Raw genomic sequence first — 18,488 nt, forward strand, 5'->3', positions numbered from 1 at the left:
AAAATGGGTACTGGTTTTGCAAATTTCTGGGGGGGAATGTGGTTTGTTCAAGTTAATGAGAAAACTAATGAACCAGTGAGTTGCTGGTTAATTCCTAAATACCAAGGAAACCATTAGTTCTGGGAACACCTAAAAAGTAAATACCTGCCAATCAAATTTAAGCTTGCTTTCTACTTTGGCATTTGAGGTGTGTAGGAACATTAAATTTGGGGTTTTAAGTCTTAGGTACATGCCATAACATTTACTTAAACTCCCACTGACTGAAACACTATTCTGAAAACTAGTCCAAAAACCAGTTTATCAAAAAGCAAGTTGACAGAATTTTTTTGTCTGTGCTGTGAAACTTGTGGGATCTCTCTTCTCCCTGAGATTGAATCTGGGCCACAGCAGTGAATACACCTAATCCTAACCACCAGACCACCAGGAAACTCCCTGCAAATTGACAGATTATATAAAGTGTTAGTTACCCCTTGGTATCTGGGGGGTTGGTTCCAGGACCCCCCTGTGGATACTGAAATCCATGGATGCTCAGGTCTCTTAGAGGTAGGTATAGTACTATAGTGGGCCCCACATGGATTTTGGAACTTGCATTTTGAACATAATATCCAATGTTAAATACTGATCTCCCATGCCTGGTTGGATTATTTCATATTTTAGAAAACTTGTGTCAACATTTATTGTATGTGCTATTACTCATCAAAATCTTCATGAAATCTACAAGACAAAAGAGCTATTTCTTGAATATTCTAAAACATGACTGGATTAGCCTTCAGATTTTCAGGGCATAAAAGATAAAAAGTATCCAAGAATATGTTTTTAAACAAGGGTAAGGTAATATAACAAAAATACCTTCAACTTTTAAGATACTGGGAAAGAACCCTAAGCAAACGGTATGTTGGGCCAAGTTAGTAAAAATGCAGCATGTTGATCAGTTTTAAACCAAATCCTTAAAAGTATTAAAATTTTAAGTAGTGTAAGAAGATAAAACTTATAAACAAAAAACCTCTATTCCAACTTCTAAGCAATAAGATTTCAAATTACCTCCATTGCTTGGAAAATATGCTTTTATCTCAAATTCACTTTAAATGCTTGACATACAATTAAATACCCAAGAAGACTCCTAAATTTGATAATATATGGTGAGACTTCTCTGGGATGACATTTCACACAATGGTTTTCAATTAATGCTGAAAAAAAATCACTTGATAACTTTCATCACAACGACTGGCTGATTAGTGGATTTACACTTAATAGGCACACCTTGGAAATAATTGTGAGTTCAGTTCCAGACCACCACAATAAAGCCAATATCACAATAAAGCAAGTCAGGATTGCTTTCCCAGTACATGTAAGAGTTATGTGTACACTATATTAAGTGTTCAATAGCATTATGTCTTTAAAAAAGATGTACATTTAAAAAATATAAGTATAGTAGATTTTAATACTGTGTTAAACATACTTTAAAAATACTTGACTGCTGGGAATTCCCTGGCAGTCCAGTGGTTAGGATTTGACACTTTCACTGCCGTGGCCCCCGTTCAATCCCTTATCGGAGGAACTAAGATCCCGTGAGCCACAAGGCGCAGCCAAAATAAAACAACAAAACTTGATTGCTAAAAGATGCTAACCATCTGAGCCTTCAGTGAGTCATAGTAGTAACATCAAAGATCACTGATCACAGATCACCATGACAAATAATGAAAAACTTTAAATATTGCAAGAATTACCAAAATGTGACACTGAGACATGAAGTGAGCAAATGCTATTGGAAAAATGGAGTGGATAGACTTGCTAGACTCAGGGTTGCCATAAAAAAACAAAAAATGCATTATCTGTAAAGCACAATTAAAAAAAAAAAAGCTAAGTGCAATAAAAGAAGGTGTGCCTGTACTCAGTAACTTACATGGCATAAGGTCCAACAAAGGGAAGAATGTGATAATTGCTCAATGTGTAATTCTGCCTATTTGTACTACTAAGCCAAGACTTTGATAGATAATCCACTCATTTGGATTACATGTTTTTATGTATGTGATTTGATCAACCAAAAAATTAGGTACAAAATGTCAAGCTTTTTCCTTTTTTTCTTTAAAGGGCAGCTCAATAGTTTGGGGTTGGTTAGTACAAAGAATACAGAGGTTACTTATAAAATGTCTCTAACACCAATGCCAGTAATCATAAGTAAGGATATTATTAATTTTTGTGTTATTCACTTTTCTTTAGAACATAAAGTCATTAACTTGAACTTGCTGTATACACACAATACATATACAACCTTATGCAAAATACTTTTCATAAGTAACATTACATTTTAAAATATTGGAAACCGAATATCTGTGATCTGCATTTTGACTTAGTGGGAAAAGAAAACATTCAACTAGGGAGGATTATACTGATAATAAGACTCAAAAGTGTCTTCCTCTCCCCCCTCCCTTTGTACTTAACACAGCTTATACAATGTCCTGAGAGATTCATTATGAGAAAAGTGTCCATCACAGCTTTAAAACCTTGCTTTGGAAGGAACTAATGAGAAAGCAGATTGGAAGGTGAGACTTCATCTTTGTTTTCAAAGAAGTGGTCTTAATTTTTCTTCTTATAGAAAAAGTTTAAATCGGTTCATTGTAAATATATCTAAACTATTAATTTTTGCAGTTTTCAATTATACCAAAGTACGAGAAGAGGGCAGTAGAGATCATCTAATCTTATTTTTTTATTTTTTTTTTATTTTTTTTTTTTGCGGTATGCGGGCCTCTCACTGTTGTGGCCTCCCCCGTCGCGGAGCACAGGCTCCGGACGCGCAGGCTCAGCGGCCATGGCTCACGGGCCCAGCCGCTCCGCGGCACATGGGATCCTCCCAGACCGGGGCACGAACCCGTAATCCCCTGCATCGGCAGGCGGACTCTCAACCACTTGCGCCACCAGGGAGGCCCGAGATCATCTAATCTTAAATCATGATGTCATCCATTCAAGTCCTTGGCATAATCCCTGGCAGTAAGAGCACAGAATACCTGCATATGCCACAAATGATCTTTAATATATATCAGAAATTATTTTCAAAAACTGGGAGATTTCTACTATAGCCATGCATTCTTTAACATCTTGTTCATTAGCAAAAATCAGCAATGCAGCTTTCCTTAGGTCTTCATGGGCTAACATTTTATAGAGTTCCTCAGTTACAGCAATCCTTTCTCTGTCTGTACTGTCCACAACAGTTATTACAAACTCTGTTAGTGTAATAAGTGTTCCAGGAAGAACGAAGAGACTCTTGGCCACCAGTATCCCACATTATGAAATGTGTATTATTAATCACTATTTCTTCTACACTGCTTCCTGTTCTAAGGGATGCATGTACAACTTCATTCACAGAAAACTGGTAAAGGATGGTAGTTCTCTCTGCATTACGCAGTCCAACAATGATAAGTATGTGCTCCTGGTGGTTGAACAGTCTCCCTATCCTGGTGAAGAGAATACACGTTCTTAGGCAGCAGGCCCCCTCCAGCCACCAGGGCCACCTGGCCTCTCCCACTCAGGCAGAAGGGAAGGCAGAGATGCGCCAGAGCCTCAGCCTCTTCCTTGGAACTGGAGAGAGACCAAGGCCCAGGCCACAGATATTGGCAGATATTTTCTCAAAAACAAATGAGTTTGGGAAAAAATCTGATGGTATTAGTTGCCAAAGATAAAAATTCAAGCTTTCAAATGAAAATTACAATTTTGGAAAGCTTGTATCTGTCACTGTGCACTTACACCTTCTCTATACTTAAAGACTTATGATGGGATCAGTTATCATGTTAATGTGATTTTTTAGATATTGTTTAATGAAATTTGTCAACACCTGGACGATCTGCGTAATTCAGTGATCCAGTATTTTTCAAATGATCAATGTGCAGTGTTACAAAACCATGAGTAACACAGTTGTATTCAAAATATAAGACAGACCAATGGATTTTAGAAAAATTTACCAATATGATTTCAGATTACACATTGCAACTAACCTTTAAGAACTTGTCAAGTTTTGGTGTAGTATCAAAGAAGAATATCCATAATTTTCAGAGAAGGCTATTAAAATACTCCTCGCTCTTCTAACTTCATATTTATGTGAGACCAAATTTTCTTCAGCTATTTCAACCAAAACAACATATCACAAAAGATGGAATGCAGAATCAGATATGAGAATCCAGTATCTTTTGTTAAACCAGAAATCAAAAAGATCTGCAGAAACAATGTCACTCTTCTCACTAATTTTTGTTTGGGAAAATAATTAATTTAAAAATAAAAATGTACTATTTTTGCTAGTATGTAATGGGTTAAATCTTAATCTTAAATCTTAATTCCTGCTACAATAAAAGAGCTATATAGAACTCTTTGGGATCCTCAATAGTTTTGAGAGTGTAAGCAGTCCTGAGACCAAAATGTTTGAGAACTGCTATCCTAAAGATACAGGAGCCTAAAGAGGTTAAATGACTGGGCCAAGGTTGCATAACTACAGAGTGTTAAAGCCAGGAATTAAATCCAGTTATGTCCAACTCAAGTTCTTTCTACTAAGTCCATCGTCTTAAACACAGAAGACTGACTTAGAAGTGCATTTAATGTATGCCTTACATATGCAATTATTATACAGGTATCCCATCTAATATTTTTATTGTGTACTGGTTATTTCTCATGTCATGAAATAACTCACTTTCCATGAAACAAGAAAAAAGTAACCTTAAGGCAGCATCTTTAGGATGAGTTAGGCTTAACAAAAAATCAGTAGCAAGTAATGTGATCAGTGTCACAGTTCTGGTTCTTCAGAGGGGGGAACTCTGGGAAAAGACAGTGCAGCTGTATAGATGCATTGTTTTATTCCGCCAAAGCCCATGAGCATAAAATGACATAAAAGCCAAAGCCCACAAGCATAAAATGTCACACTCATCACGTAACACATCTCTTCCCAACAAGGAGAAACTGCTCATAAGACAAAGCTCTCTTGAAGCCAGTAATAACTATCGATATTGTAGCTGGCAGTTGCTTACCTTGTTTTTAAAACTTGCAACATAGAATAAATCTAAATTCCCTAGGAGGCTGGGGAGATTGGACTTGGAAATGAAACCTGGCTTACAGTTTACAATTAGTTTGTGTGTTCCAAAACCCTGGTTGTGTTGTTTCCAACTTTATCAGTAACTAGATTCTTTATTTTTGAGAAAATATTTAATTAATGGGAATTCCCTGGCAGTCCAGTGGTTAGGACTCCACGCTTTTACTTCTGAGGGCCTGGGTTCAATCCTTGGTCAGGGAACTAAGATCCTGCAAGCTGCGTGGTGTGGCCAAAAAAAAACAGTGACATTTCCCTGGATTTCAGGATAAGCGTTTTTTTTTTGTTTTTTTTTTCCTGACAGGCAGGACTGAAGAAAAGCTGAGTGATGCTCAAAGTAACTAGGTCTCTGTGATGCTAACATGAGATTGTATGACATCTGGGGACTTGGGGCCTTTGGTGTCTGTAGCCTAGAAAATAGTCTCTGGATTTTGAGTATCTTCTGTAACTCTCATTTCCAGGAAAGAAGGACAATATTTTGGTCAGAATTAGGTTCTAAACAGTGAATAGTAAATTTATTATATTTAGAAACTAAGTAATGCAGATGTGGGGTAAATGAATGTAAAGTTGCATTTTCTTACCTAATAAAGGGCATCTCTAGAAATTCCCTCCACTGAGAAAGGGTAGGCAGAGTTGGATGCCTTCCTCACCATAAGAACTCTGCCAGCAAGAATTTTCTGGCTCCAGAGTACATCCACAAATGGGGAGAGACTGGGTTAAAGGACAAACTTTAGGGAAAAGCTCCACCTAATGGCATCAGTGAAGGTCACACTCTTCACAGTCTTTTGAGCATCACAAATTAGACCTGGAAGCAAAGCTGATTTTATTTTCAAACAGAAAGATCATAGTATCGAACTGCTTACAGCACTCAGAAAAATAGGCTGGAATATAAGACTGATATTTGGTGTTTATAAATTGTAAATCAAAAGAATGTCAACGCAAAAGTGAAGATAAAGTAGAAAAGAACAATGTCATTAATCAAGGCCTTATTCCCATTTTATAATTACTAATTAATTGTAAGCCTTTATGTGTGTCAACAGAACGTATAAGAAAATCACAATGAGTTTCAGTGTTCACTTTTCTACATTTGAGGTTGGTTTAAGGTCAATTAATATTTTCAATTACTTATAATGGAGGGAAAGTGTTATTTAGGGATTAATGATTATTTTAAAAAATAGAAATATAAGCAGAATACTGATTAATGAAATTACTGTTTTCCTTTTACCACAGATGTCAGTTTTGTTTAACCTTAAACTATAAAATACATATATCTGTATACTGTTTACAGATGGATAATATCATTATCTTACATTTAAGTAATGCTTTAAAGTTTTTCAAAGCATTTTCACTCACACTGTCTTCCACATATATTATCTCCTAGGATTCTGGCAAGAAGAGGCCAGTGAGGGAGCCAGGGCAAGTACTGTTTACATTTCACACATGCAGGAAGGGACGCTAAGAGAGGTTTATACAACTTGCAAGGTAAAGCACTGATTAAGATTTTGTGACTTTTATTTCAGTGATTTTTTACTTTATATCATGTTGCTTCTCACTATATTATGTTAATAGCTGAAATGTCATTATCCAGCTTACTTTATAGGATTCTTTTGATGAGGCTGGTTGAACTGACCCCTCCATCAATGGACCAGTCTAAAGGGGCAAGAATCTTCCCACATTTCACATATGGTTTGATTACCTCTGTCCTAAGAGAACAATCTACTATCTGGGTATGAAAAACATGATTAGAAAACACTATGCCATTATGTTATTCTGTCAAAGAGCCATGTTTCACACCTCTCCAAGTTACTCTGTCAAAGAGCCATGTTTCACACCTCTCCAAGTTTTTTTTAATCTAAAGCCTGGAGCAGGTGGGAGAGCAATTTCACGTCTTCCTGAAATTCAAAAGATAATTCAATTTAAATACACACTGAGGGTCCACTAGGTGCCACACAATACAAGAAGTTGCTAAAGGGAAAATAAAAGTTGAGTTTAAAAAGTACCTTAAGAGGTTTACAGTTTAGCAAGGGAATATGACTCAAAAAAGTCCCAAATAAAATAATCCTAATAATGCATGCTCTCGTTAAAATTGGATACCTTTTATCTGTTTCTTCATTGAGGTGAAGAATGTTGCCTGGATTCCTTCCATTTAAAAACTTGAAGTCAGATCTGTGGCTGAACTCCAGATCTGATTTTAGCCTTGGGGAAGCAAAGAGGACAAAACTCAAAAGCTCAGCTTTCTGGATGGCATGGATGATTCAATGAACTCTTTTCTGTTTCTGAGTCTGTTGGCCAGGAGACCTGGATATGATAGGGCTTCAGTTCCTCAGGCGGGATAGAATCTGGGGCATTGCTCATAAGGTCGTGCCCCTGGAAAGATTTGGGGAAGGCTATGACATCTCTGATGCTTGGCGCTCCAGTGACAAGGCACACCAGTCTGTCTAACCCTGTAAAATACAAAGTTAATAGATGAGAATGTAACCTAAGGTTGGGGGTGACTTAATTTTTCTATGAAGGTTGTAGAAAACTTTTAAGTAAGAACCTTTAATAAGTTGCAGCTAAGCATAGTTCCCTGCCTTTTTAGAGAACTTTTGTTTGTTTGAGAGGTTTCTTTTATCTCATTCCAGAAAAGTGCTCAGGACTAATATTCACACGCTACTGGGATTAATAGTCACAGCAATTAATGAGTCCTGAGCAAGGGCTTACTGAAGGTTGAACAAAATTAGGTGCTGTGCAGGGGACTCCAAAAACACAGAAGGAAGTCCCTATTGTTGAGAGCCTACAACCTAGAACTTCTCACACTCTTCTTTGTTTGATAAAACAAGCAGTGTGAGCAACCAAGGCCATCAGAAAGGCACTGGCTCTCATTAGTTATCTATTTTATACATAGTAGTGTATATATGTCAATCCCAGTCTCCCAATTCATCCCGCCCTCCCCTTCCCCCCTTGGTATCCATATGTTTGTTCTGTACGTCTGTGTCTCTATTTCTGCCTTGCAAATAAGTTCATCTGTATCATTTTTCTAGTTTCCACATATAAGAACCTACTGTACAGCACAGGGAACTCTACTCAATACTCTGTGGTAATCTAAATAGAAAGGAAATCCAAAAAAGAGGAGATATATGTATATACATAGCTGATTCACTTTGCTGTATAGCAGAAACAAACACAACATTGTAAAGCAACTATACTCCAATAAAAGTTAATTAAAAAAAAAAAAGAAAGGCACTGGCATATTCCTACTTTCACACAAGCTGAATACTGTGGAGCAGTACTTTTCACACTCTTATGAATTTGTCTGTGAGCCTCCAGGGATTTGAGCAATATTGACTTAAGACTCTGTAGTTTCATTCTATTAAAAAATCTTTCAAATGCAAATTATCAGTTAAGTTTTATCTTTATAAATGGTTAAATATATTTTTAAAGTATATCATCAGGGAATTCCCTGGTGGTCCAGTGGTTAGGACTTGGTGCTTTCACTGCTGAGGGCCTGGGTTCAATCGCTGGTTGGGGAACTAAGATCCTACAAGGCACATGGTGCGGCCAAAAAAAAAGTCATCAAAATGAAAAACACCAAATTAAATTCTTTAGAACCCTTGGGCTCACCCCCTACCCTCTTTACTCCTCCATTCCCCCTAACCCCACCCTCTTCCCCATAAGCTGAGCATCCAAATTTGACACTTAGAGCTACAGAATTAAATTTAGCTTGTAAAAGGACAGATTGTTTACCTATGGCAATTCCTCCATGAGGGGGCGCCCCATAATCTAAAGCCTGGAGCAGGTGGGAGAGCAATTTCACGTCTTCCTGAAATTCAAAAGATAATTCAATTTAAATACACACTGAGGGTCCACTAGGTGCCACACAATACAAGAAGTTGCTAAAGGGAAAATAAAAGTTGAGTTAAAAAAGTACCTTAAGAGGTTTACAGTTTAGCAAGGGAATATGACAAGTCACCGATACTACAACATGCAGGGAAATGCCTGGGGCTCAGTAAATGCAGCTATTATTATGCTGGTAATGCAGACAGGGTAAGACCAATTAAGGACATGGAGATGTGGCCTCAGAAAGGTAGGATGAAAGAAGGAACCGGATCTGTCAGGATCTGTCAGAGGGACCAAGAGGAGAGAATGTTATTAGAAGGGCAACAATGCAGATGCTGCCAGAAGGTAGGATGGCTTGTGGGCCAACAACAGCCCACTGGATTTGGTGGCCATGCAAGTTACTTTTGTGAGGCAATGCCTGTAGAAATGTTGAAAATCTGTCTGAATGGTTCCCTAACCAGTCTACAGATCACAATCAAGTGGCAAACTTTTAAGGAACAAATGCCCAAGCCTCACGTCTAGAGCTTTTTATTTAATTGGTCTGGTAAGGAGCAGTGAGTGTTTTGTTTGTTTGTTTGTTTTTAGTGCTTTCCAGGTGATTCTGTTCTAATGTGCAGAAGGGCTGAGAAACACTGGTTGGTAGGGAAGAAGTGGAAGCAATGTATTCTCACTGACATTTTGAGAAGCTTGAAAGGAATGAAAAAAATACGCTGGGAAACATTAGGGGCTTTGGCTTAAGAGGAGAAAAGTTAAGGGAGTTTGCAGTGTTTTTAAAGCTAAAGGGGGAGTTTGGTGTTGAGTTCTCCAATCCTATTCTTAGAAATAAAGTTCCCGGGACTTACCTGGTGGCGCAGTGGTTAAGAATCCGCCTGCCAATGCAGGGGACATGGGTTTGAGCCCTGGTCCGGGAAGATCCCACATGCCGAGGAGCAACTAAGCCCGTGCGCCACAACTACTGAGCCTGCGCTCTAGAGCCTGCGAGTCACAAATACTGAGCCCGTGAGCCACAACTACTGAGCCCATGAGCCACAACTACTGAAGCCTGCGCGCCTAGAGTTGTGCTCCGCAACAAGAGAAGCCACCGCAATGAGAAGCCCGTGCACAGCAACGAAGACCCAACGCAGCCAAAAATAAATAAATAAAATAAATAAATTTATTTTAAAAAAAAGAAATAAAGTTCCTCTATCCCACCTCACCCCTGGTAGTTAATCCCACAAAATGATCTTTTAGGATCAGACTCTTGGACATTTGCCTTCCTAAAATCTATCCTAGCCTCTTAAAGAGTCATCAACAAACTGCAGATTCTTAGGCTTGCATCTATAGCGACTCTTCTTTTGAAAATTCTGAGTAACCCACTCTCTGTCATTAAAATCTACCCCCACCTCAAATACTAAGTGACATAAAATCCTTTCAAACCTTTCTCTCTTTCTCTAGCATTATCAACATTTTCAGTCATTTCAGACTACATCCTTTTTTGAGCAGTGCAGTGGTTAGGAGTTTAGGAGCTTGGGTTCAAGAACCAACCTGCCTGGATTCGAATCCTGCCTCTGCTTGCTTCTGTGCTGTGTGACTTTGGGCAAATTAATTCATCTGCCTCAGTTTCTTATCTTTAAAATGAGTAGAATAAAGGTCTTAATTTAAAAAGTAACTGTGAGGGACTTCCCTGGTGGCGCAGTGGTTAAGAATCCACCTGCCAATGCAGGGGACATGGGTTTGAACCCTGGTCTGGGAAGATCCCACATGCTGTGGAGCAACTAAGCCTGTGCGCCACAACTACTGAGCCTGTGCTCTAGAGCCCATGAGCCACAACTACTGAGCCCATGTGCCACAACTACTGAAGCCCATGTGCCTAGAGCCCATGCTCTGCAACAAGAGAAGCCACCGCAATGAGAAGTCCGTGCACTGCAGCGAAAAGTAGCCCCTGCTCACCACAACTAGAGAAAGCCCACGCGCAGCAACGAAGACCCAATGCAGCCAAAAAAAAAAAAAAAAGTAACTGTGAGGATTAAATGTGTCCATGTGTATAAGGTACCTAGTGCCTGGCATATAGTAGTCACTAAAAAATACATATTGTTATTTATTTTTCAAAGTCTAAAGGTAGAGAAATAAGCTGATACTATTTTATATCTAGTGAATCCTCCATTCATAACAAATTTTAACAAAACGGACAAATATTACAGTTTTTTAAAAAGGCCAAGTTAGAAGATGATGTTACCTTTAGTACTGTTGCCAGGATGTAATGCTGTAGCTCTGCATCATGAATTCGGATAGAACCACCTCCTATCTCACTGCCGTTTAAAACCAAGTCATAGTGTTGGCTACGGACCTAGAAGATTCAAAGAGCCTTTATGTTAGAGAAAATCTCTGGTTTTCTGTTCTGTACGTTGAAGACCCTGTAGCTACTTAGAGACAATGGCTCAAACTCAGCAATTTCTTCTGGGGCTTCCAGAACTGGGTCAGACTATGAAACCTGACGTTCTTTGCCTTGTTTCCGTATTTCCTTTTAATTTGGAAGTATAGATACGTTACCTTTTGGGGCTCAGTGTAAAGGAGGTGGATGTCACTGGGGTGGGGAGCAGTAAATGGGTGATGGGCTGTCTCCAGCTCTTTGGGATTTTCCTCCTTGGGAAAGAAGAGGGGGAAATCCACAACCCAAAGGAAAGAGAACAGAGCTGGGTCACGAAGCACCACTCCTCTTGCTTCTAGAAGGTCAGCACACTCCAGTCGTAATTTTCCCAACAAAGAGCACTGCAAACAGAAGACACAAACGTTGAGCTAACTGCTGTGACAGAGTAGGCAGAAAATGACACAACATGGATTCTAAAGCCAGGCCTTTCTCTGAGAAAGGATTAGCCAATTTACAGATGAGATGCTCTTAGCCTCTCAGGAGAGAAAGATCTGAGGATGATCTGACTGCGACATGGTTGAGAATCATCAGACTCAGCCAACTTGGTGAGTATCTGCCAACACAGTGACTGAGAACACAGGTATCAGAGCTTGATTAACCTGGGTCTATATATCACTTTGGCTACTGACTAACTTCTCTGCACCTTTTTCCATAGTAAAATGGAGAAAGAAATATCTACTCCAAAGACTGTTGTGAAGATCAAGTCAGATAAGCTCTATAATACGAACCAGCTATTATGATTATTATTTCCTTATTGTTCCTGAAAGGTTGTGGTGAGGAACTGATGGGAGCCTGGAACACACTTAATGTTCAATAGTGTTGGCTGTTATTAGACAGACAGTATGGATTAGAGGTTACATTAAGAATGTGACTTCTGGAACTGGACTTTGTGGGTTAGAAACCTGGCTCCTCTCCTCTACCTCCTAGCTATGTGACTGTGAACAAATTCTCAACCTCTGTGCCTCAGTTTTCTTATCTTTTAAAATGGTAACAGTATCAATACTTCTCTCAATAGGGTTGGCATGAGGATTAAGTTAGTTAATATACACCAAGTACTTGAAACAGTTGTGGGCAAACAGAGAGTGCTAACTGTGATAAGTGCTAACGATGACAGGCAGGGCATCCCTGAGAAAGGGCAATTAGTCAGAACAGGAGACATGCCTGGAGACATGCACAGGGTGTCACTCTGTAGCCTCTTCTATCTGACACTTAGATATCCACAAAGGGCACCTTCACTGTGACATATTCAGAATGCTAATGTTATTCCTCATAAATCTGCTTTCTAGCATTCTCTCAAGGAAGTCCCAATAGGAATTAGAGTGATGCCTTTCTGGGAAGAGAACAGGAGCAGTTTTAGTTCATGCCAGGGGAAAGTTTAATAGCCAAATGAATTTGCAGCAGGATTTTTAATACAAAATCCCAAATTCTTTTTTAAGAAATGCATTGACAATAAAATTTGTAAGTAACTGGTGCATCCCCCAGCAAACTTAACAGTACTGGCTCATGGCTGGTATTAAAAACTAATGTTGAGGGCTTCCCTGGTGGCACAGTGGTTGAGAGTCTGCCTGCCGATGCAGGGGACACGCGTTCGTGCCCCGGTCCGGGAAGATCCCACATGCGTGGAGCAGCTGGGCCCGTAAGCCATGGCCGCTGAGCCTGCGCGTCCGGAGCCTGTGCTCCGCAACGGGAGAGGCCACAACAGTGAGAGGCCCACGTACCACAAAAAACCCCCCCAAAAACAAACTAATGTTGATAAATGAATTAATTAAAAAAAAAAAGACTGTAGGGAATTCCCTGGCAGTCCATTGGTTAGGACTCCACGCTTCACTTCTGAGGGCCCAGGTTCGATCCCTGGTCGGGGAACTAAAATCCCACAAGCTGTGTGCCATGGCCAAAAGAAAAAAAGAAGGCTGTAATATCAAGAAGAGTTGTAATTACATAGCTTTCCTCACTCTACTATTGCAGGGAAAGGTAAGGACAGTGGATTATATTTAGCTTTGTAGCTGAACTCTGAAACTTTTCCTTTGGAAGATATAATGATAAATAAGCACAGTGCAAATATAAATTAGAAGAATGAACTTGATAAAGTACTAATCAGATACTATAAGGATATCATATTATACTATAGTGTAAGGATGAATTTTTATTTATTTATTTATTTTTGGCTGCGCCCCATGGCTTGCGGGATCTTAGTTCCCCAACCAGGAACTGAACCCGGGCTCCGGCAGTGAAAGTGCCGAGTCCTAACCACTGGACTGCCAGGGAATTCCCAAGGATGAATTTTTATCATGTCTGATCTTTACAGTATATTTTCAATATTCATGTTTGAGTTTTATACCACACTTTGTATATTTTATAATGATCTCTAAAGTTAAATCCATTGTTCCATACGTCTCCTGAAGAATGGTGATTTAGCCAGTGCATGGCAGCCTGCACCACCTCCCAGCTGCTGCTCCTGAGGAAAAAGGGTACTCCCTCAACCAAGTAGGGCCAGGGGTGTCTGCCAGCCCAGCAGCCCTCCAGCAGTCTGATCTGTCCCTCCATATTTTCGGGAATGCATTATGTACAAAAGTTTGGGACAACCAACTTTTCTTAATCAGTAAAACTTCAAAAATGAAAATATTTTTTCACAGTTGTAAAATGAATACCAATAGCTCTCTACCTAAGTGGCTTTCCTAGACCCAGATCTAATCACTGTGAGCAATGCCAATGTAGGCTGTTAGCTGATGAAAAAAACTCTAGTTTTTATACAGTGCATTTTATTACAGTGCCAAAAGACAAAAAAACTCATGCAGAGCAGCTCCAATTTATGAAATTAACAGTCAATTTCAAATATGTACTATACACACAGCAGAAGAGAGGCATCATTCAGCATCAACAGCACAGATGCCAGGAGGTAATGTTGCTTACTGCTTTCTTATGCTCTCCGGCAGTTAGCAGGACCACATCCTCCTCTTGGGTCTCCAACAGTCTGATTAGTCCCAAGCCTTGCTCCTCCATTATGAACTTAGCAACTGGAGAATTCCAGTTATTGGTTTTCAAGAATATAGGTAAGACTTCCTGTGACAAAGAAAAAGACTTATACATTTTTCAAAAAGCGGGGTTGATTTATTTTTCCTGGAGTACAAAGATTTCTTGTTTCCAAAAGAAAATGAACCTATATGAGATTATCTCTATTCCCTCCCTGAAGCCCTTCAAAACGATACTAAAGGAATCTAAAAATTAATCTCACCAAAATGAAAAAAAAAAAAAAAAAAAGGAATGAAGGGTGGGAAGGGATATCAGAGCGAAGAGATTTCAGAAAATTTTTGGCAGGTTGCAGGTGAATGGAATAGGAATGACCAAAGAAGCAAGATGCAGGAAGCTCTGGCCTAGAGAACAATGGAGCAGCTTCAGCACAGGAAGGAACTGATCTTACCCTGCAAAATCCTAGAGGTGCAGGGCTCTTAAGAAGAGCCCTGGGGTGATAGCCAACTGTCTTGTTGCTCACCCAAAACTAAACCTAATCATTTACAAAACCTAACCATTTACAAAACCATTTACAAAACCTAACCATTTCTAAACCTAACCATTTACAAAAGCCCCTTTAAACAGCTTTTTAAATGGCTCATATTCTTACATATGTACAATTAACAATCACATCACCACACACTGAAGAAGCTAGAGCATTAAAAAAAAAAAGAAAAAAAAGACCCAGATAAACAGAAAAAAAAATGACCCTAGAGAAAAGAGATAATTTAGGGACCAAAAAACTTGAATCCTCAAAGATATTAAAAAAGGTATTTTATCAATAAGACCAGAATAAAATGCAATGAAAAGAAGTAAGAAAGAGCTAGTGGGAAATAAAAATATGATTGCTTAAAAAAAAATTCAACAGAAGAGTTGAAGAAATCTCCCAGAAAGAATAAAAAAGACAAATTTTGCACAGATGAAAGACATGAGCCTTCATATTCAAAGGACCCTTCAAGTGTGCAACACACTGAATGAAAAATGACTCAAAGTTATACAGACTGAAATTTCAGAGCATCAGGAATCAGGAGGCTGAAAGCTTCCAAAGGGAGAAAAAAATTAGGTTTACTATAAAAGAGTAAATTCATACAAACATCAGACTTCTTATTAGTAACAGTAGGTATAAAAAAATAAAGCAATGCCTCCAATGATCTAAGGCTCATTGTCACATGCAGCTATTTAAATTTAAAGTAAAATGAAATAAAATAAAAAATTCAGTTCCTCAGGTATACATTTGCCACATATCAAGCATTCAATAGCCACACTGGCTGGTGGCTACCATAGTGGACAATGCAGATATGAAACAGTTCCATCATTGCAGAAGGTCTACTGGACAGCACTGTTCTAAAGGGATATGACTACCAATTCAAAATTTTATACCAAGCCAAATTATTAATCAAGTGTGAGGTTTTGAACACAAAGACATTTTTAGACATATAAGGATTCAGAAAGTTTCTCTTTCACATGCTGTCTTAGGAAGTTACTTGAGGATATAATCCAGCACGAGTAAGAAAGAGGAAGATCTGGGATCCAGGAAAAGAGTAGCTTCAACTCAGAAGAGGAATGAAGAAAATGTCCAGAAAGACAGCTCTGAAGAGGTACAGAGTAACTAGGTAAGGTCTGTGTATGTGAGCCTTACCTCTCATTGCAGGAGGCACGATGAAAGGTTTAAAATGGATAAGTAGGGGCTTCCCTGGTGGCACAGTGGTTAAGAATCTGCCTGCTCGTGCAGGGGACACGGGTTTGAGCCCTGGTCCAGGAAGATCCCACATGCCTCAGAGCAACTAAGCCCGTGCGCCACAACTACTGAGCCTGTGCTCTAGAGCCTGCGAGCCACAACTACTGAGCCTGTGCTCTAGAGCCCGTGAGCCACAACTACTGAACCCGCGAGCCACAACTCCTGAGGCCCGCAGGCCTAGAGCCCATGCTCCACAACAAGAGAAGCCACTGCAATGAGAAGCCCGCGGACCGCAAAGAAGAGTAGCCCCCACTTGCCGCAACTAGAGAAAGCCTATGTGCAGCAACAAAGACCCAACACAGCCAAAAATTTTTTTTAAAAAGGCATTCTGATAAAACCAGAGGTACTCTGGTATGGGACTAGAATAGAGTGAGCTAGAGTAAACACTTATTGTATTGAACTATTAATCCTTCTTTACAATTTGTTTTTTTTTAAACCATGTACATGCAGCATATTGCTAAAAATAAACATTAAAAACAATTCAAGCCAAATCAAGTTAAAACATATTAACACATTTTAAAAATATAAAAACTCAGGAAATTAGGAAAGTAAAAAAGAAAAGAGAAGAAAGAGAAGAAGAAGAAAATGTAATGATAGTCCCATCAACTAAAGGCCGCCAAAGTTAACTCTCAGGCCTATTTCATGTTCCTGTGGTTCCTAAATACAGGTTTCAAACACTAGTAAAATAAAAACAAAGAAAATTGGGAGATATAGGGTTGACAATTTTCAGTTTTATCAAAGGCATAAAACTAACCCCAAATATCTACTATTAGCATCATTTCATAAAAGAAAACATATTTCTATAGCAAAAAATGAGAAGTATAGTCCTTTAAATTCATTTAACTTTATGAAAAGCTTTTTATACCCCTGGCTTTTCTTATTTTGCCTTGACCCATTTTGGAAACCATTATCCTTTCTGTTTTCTTGAAAAATCCCTTTGAACTTGATGTATGAGACTAGTGATGTGTGGTAGTAGAGGTGGGTAGTCCATTTTCTTTTTTTTTTTCCTCTTTTTAAAAAAAAATTGAAGTATAGTTGATTTACAATATTGTGTTAGTTTCAGGTGTACAGCAAAGTGATTCGGTTATTCATATATATTTATTTTTTGATTCTTTTCTGTTATAGGTTATTACAAGATACTGACTATAGTTCCCTGGGCTATACAGTAAATCACTGTTGCTTATCTATTTTATATATGGTAGTGTGCATTTATTAATGCCAAACTCCTAATTTATTCCTTCCTCACTTCTCCTTGGTAACCATGTTTGTTTTCTATGTCTGTGAGTTTGTTTTTTGGTAAATAAGTTCATTTGTATTGTTTATTAGATTCCACATATAAGTGATATATTTGTCTTTCTCTGACTTACTTCACTTAGTATGATAATCTCTATCTCCACCCATGTTGCTGCAAATGGCATTATTTTGTTGTTCTTTTATGGCTGAGTAATATTCCATTGTGTGTGTGTACACACACACACACCCCACATCTTTATCCATTCATCTGTTGATGGATACTTAGGTTGCTTCCATAACTTGGTTATTGTAAATAGTGCTGCTATGAACACTGCGGTGCATGTAACTTTTCAAACTAGAGGTTTGCTCTTTTCTGGATATATACCAGGAGTGTGATTGCTGGATCATATGGTAACTTTATTTTTAGTTTTTTAAGGAACCTCCATACTGTTCTCCATAGTGGCTGCATCAATTTACATTCCCACCAACAGTGTAGGAGGGTTCCCTTTTCTCCACACCCTCTCCAGCATTTATCATTTGTAGACTTTTTGATGATGGCATTGTAGTTTTGGTTTGCATCTCTCTAATAATTAACGATGTTGAGCATCTTTTCATGTGCCTATTGGCCATCTGTGTGTCTTCCTTGGAGAAATGTCTATTTAGGTCTTCTGCCCATTTTTTGACTGGGTTGTTTGGCTTTTTGATATTGAGTTGTATGTGCTGTTTGTAATTTTGGAAATAAAGCCCTTGTTGGTCACATTTGCAAATATTTTCTCCCAGTCCGTAGGTTGTCTTCTTGTCTTGTTTATGGTTTCCTTTGCTGTGCAAAAGCTTATAAGTTTGATTAGGTCCCATTTGTTTATTTTTACTTTTATTTCTTTTGCCTTGCGAGACTGATCTAACAAAGTATTACTACGACTTATGTCAGAGAATGTTTTGCCTATGTTCTCTTCTAGGAGTTATATGGTGTCATGTCTTTTTTTTTTTTTTTTTTTTTTTTCAGTATGCGGGCCTCTCACTGTTGTGGCCTCTCCCGTTGCGGAGCACAGGCTCCGGACGCGCAGGCTCAGCGGCCATGGCTCAGGGGCCCAGCCGCTCCGCAGCATGTGGGATCTTCCCAGACCAGGGCACGAACGCGTGTCCCCTGCATCGGCAGGCGGACTCTCAACCACCGCGCCATCAGGGAAGCCCCTGGTGTCATGTCTTATATTTTA

The 18,488-nt window shown here is 38.9% G+C and overlaps 1 protein-coding gene and 1 pseudogene across 4 annotated transcripts in view; both read right to left on the bottom strand.

The window, feature by feature from the left end:
* Nucleotides 1-2,946: 2,946 nt before the first annotated feature.
* LOC132476567 (ADP-ribosylation factor-like protein 5A) lies at nt 2,947-7,181 on the bottom strand (annotated as a pseudogene).
* DARS2 (aspartyl-tRNA synthetase 2, mitochondrial) overlaps nt 4,226-18,488 on the bottom strand; it is a 28,699-nt gene continuing 14,436 nt past the window's right edge. For 3 of the 4 annotated variants that reach the window (XM_060091241.1, XM_060091240.1, XM_060091243.1), the window contains 5 exons: nt 14,205-14,354; nt 11,417-11,635; nt 11,103-11,213; nt 8,795-8,870; nt 4,226-7,512 (listed from right to left, as the gene is read on the bottom strand). In XM_060091241.1, coding sequence (XP_059947224.1) covers nt 7,298-7,512; nt 8,795-8,870; nt 11,103-11,213; nt 11,417-11,635; nt 14,205-14,354 — 771 coding nt within the window. In that variant the 3' untranslated portion in view covers nt 4,226-7,297. Of the gene's footprint in view, nt 7,513-8,794; nt 8,871-11,102; nt 11,214-11,416; nt 11,636-12,600; nt 12,621-14,143; nt 14,355-18,488 lie in introns of those variants that run through there. The other variant, XM_060091242.1, reaches the window with a different exon arrangement.

The sequence above is a fragment of the Mesoplodon densirostris genome, chromosome 2, assembly GCF_025265405.1.
Source record: "Mesoplodon densirostris isolate mMesDen1 chromosome 2, mMesDen1 primary haplotype, whole genome shotgun sequence".
NCBI classification, from domain to species: Eukaryota; Metazoa; Chordata; class Mammalia; order Artiodactyla; family Ziphiidae; genus Mesoplodon; species Mesoplodon densirostris.